General features: G+C 47.0%; 1 protein-coding gene across 1 annotated transcript; it reads left to right on the forward strand.

The window, feature by feature from the left end:
- Nucleotides 1–2,354: 2,354 nt before the first annotated feature.
- Nucleotides 2,355–6,158, forward strand: LOC123079289 (BTB/POZ domain and ankyrin repeat-containing protein NPR2). The gene is made up of 4 exons (XM_044502026.1): nt 2,355–3,531; nt 3,837–4,587; nt 4,824–5,018; nt 5,473–6,158. The coding sequence occupies exons 1-4, from the start codon at nt 2,899–2,901 to the stop codon at nt 5,715–5,717; spliced, it is 1,824 nt and encodes a 607-aa protein (XP_044357961.1). The 5' UTR covers nt 2,355–2,898; the 3' UTR covers nt 5,718–6,158.
- Nucleotides 6,159–6,651: the final 493 nt, after the last annotated feature.

Below are 6,651 nucleotides of genomic sequence, written 5' to 3' on the forward strand. Positions count from 1 at the left end.
TAAAATATTTGGGAATTTATTACCAAGAATTAGGGTAAACAGAGCCACAGGGGCCCCACAAACTCACATGGCGCTCTACCCCCTGGGTGCGATATGTGGGCTTGTGGCCTCCTCGTGTGTCTTCTGGTCTCGCCTCGAACCTTCCAGGGTCTCTTATGTTCCAGAAAAAATCACTGTAACGTTTCATCGTGTTTCGACTTCAGTAGGTATGGTTTTTCTACGAAAAAAACACGCAAAAAATAGGAACATTGGGCACTACTTTAATAGGTAGTCCATAAAATAATCTAAAATGGCATATAAAGCATACAAAAGTGATAATATAATAGCATAAAACAATCAAAAATTATGATACGTTGGGGATGTATCAAACACCGTCATGTGGTAAAGACGATAAATTCTTTTTACATAAAAATAAGGGTACTTTTAAAAATGGAAGGAATATTACTTCTGATGCCCATCCGAAGATTTTTTTCATCGAGCCATGCATGAGTGTATTTATTGAGAAGAAAGAAGATTACAACGAGATAACACTACCCATACAGTACCAACATGGCACAACTCAAGCAACACCAGTTGAGGCATGACCAACACAACCTAGGGACGAACTAAGGTAAAGTGTCCCGCGTGGCCAACTCTATTGGAGCAGGTTCATTTCATAAAATGAATATTGTTTTAATTAAACTTAATGAATAATTTGCTCGCCTCAACAGGGTCTGCTCGCACCATTGACCCATATACCATGAACGACATAAGGATCCTCGGCGCAAATGCCAACGACCCATGACCTCAGAAAGAACCCTAACAGCAGCCCACGACACATAACAGGTCACTACGCAACCACAACTAGAGAGGGGTGGACTAGAGTTGAGTTGAGGAGGTCATCCTTGGCGAGATGGAGGAGGACATACATCATCGGAGATGGGCGTGAGAGTACAAGCGCAACAAGGAAATGTCCAGAAATTGCACAACAACTATTGCGGCCACCTAAGAGAGGGCAATGCCATGGTGAGAAGGAATCACTAGATCCGGTGGTGAAAGTATCGGATTTGGATGAGGACGACAAGAGGGGAGGGGCATATGAGATCTATGTTGTAGCATTGGTAGCCACGACCGCACAAGAGGATGTGTGTGGCAACATGGCCATCGACCGACAACGTAACACTCTTATGCAAATGGAGCTGATCGAGGATGGTGATAGAAGGTGCACCCACCCTAGATCAACGTGAAATCAGGATGTAGAGAAGGGGAAGCGCCTGCGCATAGGTCCCATGGAGGAGGACACCACTGTCACAAGTCACCAAGTTGTCACCGTCACAGCGAACCTCCAGCCAACAAGTTATCGCAATGAGCTGGCGTCGGGCAACCATCATGACCAAACACCATGAGATGCGACTACATTAGTTGTGTACCGATATAAATTATGTTCAGGATGCAAAAATATTTAGTCGGGTTCTCAACACACACTTTTTTTGCTGGAGGATCATTACTTAGAGAAGGACACGTGAGACCATGCAGTATTGAGTAGGACCCATTCCTGCATTTAACACGGGAAGGGTCGAGAAGGATCGAGTAGGACCCATTCCCGCATTTAACGCAGGAAGGGTCGAGAAGGATCGAGTAGGACCCATTCTCACATTTAACACAGGAAGGTCGAGAAGGGCCTAGCACCACGTTTAATCAACGCGATGGGTAGTGCAGCTTACAAGCAGAGCACAAGAAAACATAAAACTACAAACTGGCCCCTAAATCTTATGAAAAGGCCCCCAAACAAAGAATGAAGAACGCGATCGGGTCCAAAGCCGCGCCGCCATAGAACTTACAAACATAACCCCAACGAAACATAAAATTCAAAACCAGTCGATAATCTTACGAAAAGGACCCCCGACAAAGAATGAAGAACACGATTGGGTCCAAAGTCGCCCCGTCAATATAACTACAGACATAACCCCAAAAAACATAAAATTACAAAGTGGACCATAATCTTACAAAAAGGGCCCCAAATAAAGAGTGAAGAACGCGGTCGTGTCCAAAGGTGCGCCCTAATGGGAGAAGAAGAGAAGGAAAGGGGAAGGAGAGAGAACACGGGAAGAGAGAAAATCCTCCCAGCATAGACAGCGGAGACAAGAGGCTGGCAAGTGGGATCACAAGTCTTCCCCCGATCGCAGTGACGTGTGGAGCTTACGCGCGCTACGTTTTGTCATCGCAAGCTGCGACATGTAGAGCAATATTTAATTTCCTAATGATCTCCGCGCTTTTGTACTTTGCAAACGCCAATATTGGTATTCTATGGGGTGGCCCGTGCAATTTTACCCGCGGTATTCCTTCCCTTCTTCTTCTCCGACCCCAAAAGCCAGAGAACCTGATCGAAGAAAGCGAAGAAAAGAAAGGTAGGGACGGGAGAAATCCAGCGGTCTCAGTCATCCTCCGCCTCCATATTCCTCCCCGTCGTCGTCTTCAATCCCCTCCCTGGCCGAGCCTCCCCCTGCTTTCCACGCAACTGCCCCCGGACTCCTCTTCCGCGACCCCACTCTCCTTCCTCGCCCCGCCAGGTCGTCGTCGTCGTCGTCGCTCCCAATATTTCCTCCTGCTCCCCCCACTTGGATCAGCCGGTCGCGAGGAGGAAAAAAATATCCCGAAAGCTCCCGGTTTGACGCGGCGGCGGGCGGGCGGCTGCCGAGATCTGGGCTCGAGGAATTCGCCGTCCCTTCTCCGCTGAGTTTAGGCGGGGGGTGACGTGGGGGAGTTTCCGTGCCGACGCGGATCTGCGTGGTGCCAAACAAAGCCTGCCCGAATTGCGCAGTTCGGCCGGGAGCGACCAAAAGGCAGCCTCCCCCCTTTGCCTTCCCACACATGGTGGTCCGGCTCTAGGGCCCTTTCGCCTCGTGCTTGGCGGCGGTGATGGAGCCGTCGTCGTCCATCACGGTCGCCTCCTCGTCGTCCTACCTGTCCAACGGCTCTAGCCCCTGCTCCGGCGCTCTGGCGCCGCTGCCCGCGGCGGACGGGTGGGGCGGGGCTGGGGGAGGGGGAGGGAGCAGCAGCAGCGTCGAGGCTGTGAGTCTGAGTCGCCTCAGCAGCAACCTCGAGCGCCTCCTCCTCGATTCTGAACTCGACTGCAGCGACGCCGACGTCGACGTGGCGGACGGCGGGCCGCCCATCCCCATCCACCGCTGCATCCTCGCCGCGCGCAGCCCCTTCTTCCACGACCTCTTCCGCGCCCGCGGGAGCCGCAGTGATGGGGCAGTCACCGCCTCCGCCTCCGCCACCAGTGGCGGAGCGGGAGGGGATGTTACCGGGAGGCCGCAGTACAAGATGGAGGACCTCGTCCCAGGTGGCCGTGTGGGTCGCGAGGCCTTCCTGGCGTTCATGGGGTACCTCTACACGGGCAGGCTCCGGCCAGCGCCGCTGGACGTGGTGTCATGTGCTGATCTTGTGTGCCCGCACGACTCGTGCCCGCCGGCCATCAGGTTCGCCGTCGAGCTCATGTACGCGGCGTGGACCTTCAGGATCCCCGAGCTCATGTCGCTGTTCCAGGTGAGGGATGCGTAGGCTCTTATTGGCTTGTTTAGCACCCCCAACTATTTTATAGATTTTTTTTTCTAGTCTTGGCTACAGACATGGCAGCTTCAGGCTAGAAATGTTCTACCCTTCTCCAATTTGTTTATTTGACTGTGCACAGACATTTGCAGTATATTTGGCATGCTAATTCGAAACAGAGGAAAAACAGTAAATTTGGTACATGAGAAAAAAAGTAAATCATGGTTTCATTTCTCCATTTCACATGACCTTTCTTTCTCTGGTGAATTGCTAATCATGGTTAAGATGATCATGTACTGCAGCGACGGCTTATGAACTTTGTTGACAAGACTCTGGCTGAAGACGTCCTACCTATTTTGCAAGTTGCTTTCCACTCGGAGCTTACTCAAGTGCGTGAAAAATGTGTTCAAAGGATTGCAAGATCGGATCTTGATATTATGTCTTTGGATAAGGAACTCCTTCCCGAAATCGCTGATGAGATAAAAAGAATCCGACAGAAATCTCCCCCAATTGATGGTGACACCATCATTTCGGACCCTATACACGAGAAAAGAGTAAGAAGAATCCACAGGGCACTGGATTCTGATGATGTTGAGCTTGTGAAGTTGCTTCTTAATGAGTCTGAAATCACCCTAGACGACGCCAACGCATTGCATTATGCTGCAGCTTACTGCGATTCTAAAGTTCTTACAGAGTTGTTAGGCCTGGAACTTGCCAACTTGAATTTGAAGAACAGTCGTGGGTACACAGCACTCCACCTAGCTGCTATGAGGAGAGAACCAGCTATTATTATGTGTCTCTTAAGCAAAGGAGCAGTGGCGTCGCAATTGACAGATGATGGCCGCCTTGCAAGTAATATTTGTCGAAGATTAACAAGACTAAAAGATTACAATGCAAAGATGGAGCAGGGCCAAGAGTCAAATAAAGATAGGATGTGCATTGACATCCTAGAGAGGGAGATGATGAGGAATCCTATGACAGCGGAAGATTCAGTCACCTCACCTTTATTGGCTGATGATCTTCACATGAAACTAAGCTACCTGGAAAATAGAGGTGAAGTCTCCTTTTATGCAATGATAGTGACACTTGTAGACAAATCTTTTCTCAATATTAAAATGACCGGGGAGGTCGAGAAAAAGTACCCCCCTCTCCCAAAAAGTCCCCCTTCTTTTTTTCCCCTCTCCAGTGCATATTCTATAGAAATAGGTGGCTATAACACTTACTGCACATTCGACAATGCCATATGCACCTGTTTCATAAGATGTTAAAATGGTCTGTGGTCTCTGCAGTCGCGTTTGCAAGATTATTCTTCCCTGCTGAAGCGAAGGTTGCGATGCAAATTGCGCAAGCAGACATCACACCAGAAGTTGGTGGTTTTTCTGCAGCAAGTACTTCTGGTAAACTGAGGGAAGTCGATCTGAATGAGACGCCAGTAACAAAAAACAAAAGGCTACGTTCGAGGGTGGATGCACTAGTGAAAACAGGTGTGAACATGAGTAGTCATCTTCATTCCAATTTTACTTTGTCCGGTGCTATATCGTTGGATAAAATGTTTTTTTTTGAGAGATCGTTGGATAAAATGTTGGCTAAACTGTTGCTAGCTGTTAATACAACTATGTACATAACCTTATACCTAAATAACTTAAAATTGCTTATTGGGTTCATTGATATTCTGTGCATCAACCTATTGATAGCATGTGTTGTTCACAGTAAAAAACATGAACACGTAAAAGTATGTTGCCATTCTGGCATGTGGCACAAATTCATTTCTACAGATGTTTCTAGTATGTTTCTTTGCAACTTGTCATTGTAGGTACTCTGGTGCCTTGTAATCATAGGTGTTCAGTGTTGTGTATTTGCATTGAGCTTGTTCTGTGTACACAAGCAGTCTCGCGATCATATTTATTCATGAATTAAACATGTCTGTGATGGTTGCAGTGGAACTGGGCCGTCGGTACTTCCCAAACTGCTCGCAGGTGCTCGACAAATTCTTGGAAGATGGCCTGCCTGATGGCCTTGATGCATTCCAGCAGCAAAGCGGCACCCCTGATGAGCAACAGGTGAAGAAGATGCGCTTCTGCGAGGTGAAGGAGGACGTGCGCAAAGCATACAGCAAAGACACGGCCGATAACAGCATGTTTTCAGCCCTGTCGTCAAACTCCTCATCCTCGGCGATGAAGTGAAGGTACTGTAACAGGCTGTTTTCTGGAGATGTCAGGACTAAAGAGGGATCGCTGGTCATGCGCATGTATAGTGCTCACCATCGTGTAAAACTGAATATGAACATGAAAGAAGGCCCCAAAATAGTAGAAGATGATATATACTTTGCTGGACTTGGAGTTTGTTGGAGAAGGCTGTGCCATCCCATTCCAGATTCCCAATATCAATTTTCCCATGCTGGTTGTGAAGACAGAGCCGCGGATCATCCAGCTCCGACGCTATGCATGCGTGCAGCCTGCTGTATTTGTTTCGCATAGCTGCAATACTTATATGTTTAATAATAGTACTAGGGAGTAGTAGGTTATTGAGGCTGTAGCGGAAGTTGGAACCTACCTTAATGTAAGTGAAAGGGGACAGTTGCCCATTGTCGAATTGTTGTTATCAATACATAGTTGATTTTCGTAGCTCAAACTTTATAAAAGACTAGTATAGCGCCAGTGCATTGCCATGGAATCAAAAGGAGAAGAGCAAGAACATAATGAGTTCATTTGCTTTGGATCAATCATCAATTTAGATGCAACAAAATAACGACATACTCCCTCCGTTCCAAACTAATTGTCACACACTTAGTACAACTTTAGTATAAACTTATACTAAATGTGTGTAAGTTAATATGGATCGGAGGGAGTAACATTTCTCGCTGCCCACGATATATTACTAGTTCAAACATAAACAATTCAGAGGCTAAAAATAAATATAAACAGTTTTTTAAAAATAAAACATCCTCTTTATTTATTAGAAGTAATGGTTACATCGTCTATAAGAAAATTTACAATATCATTCATAGGTTCCTCGAACCAATCCCTTGTCTCAGAAAATTTAGCTAATCTAGCAATTTCATGAGCTACTTTATTTGTCTCCCTATTACAATGTTCAGATCTAATTAACGGAACATCA

The sequence above is a fragment of the Triticum aestivum genome, chromosome 3D, assembly GCF_018294505.1.
Source record: "Triticum aestivum cultivar Chinese Spring chromosome 3D, IWGSC CS RefSeq v2.1, whole genome shotgun sequence".
In the NCBI taxonomy this organism is placed as follows: Eukaryota; Viridiplantae; Streptophyta; class Magnoliopsida; order Poales; family Poaceae; genus Triticum; species Triticum aestivum.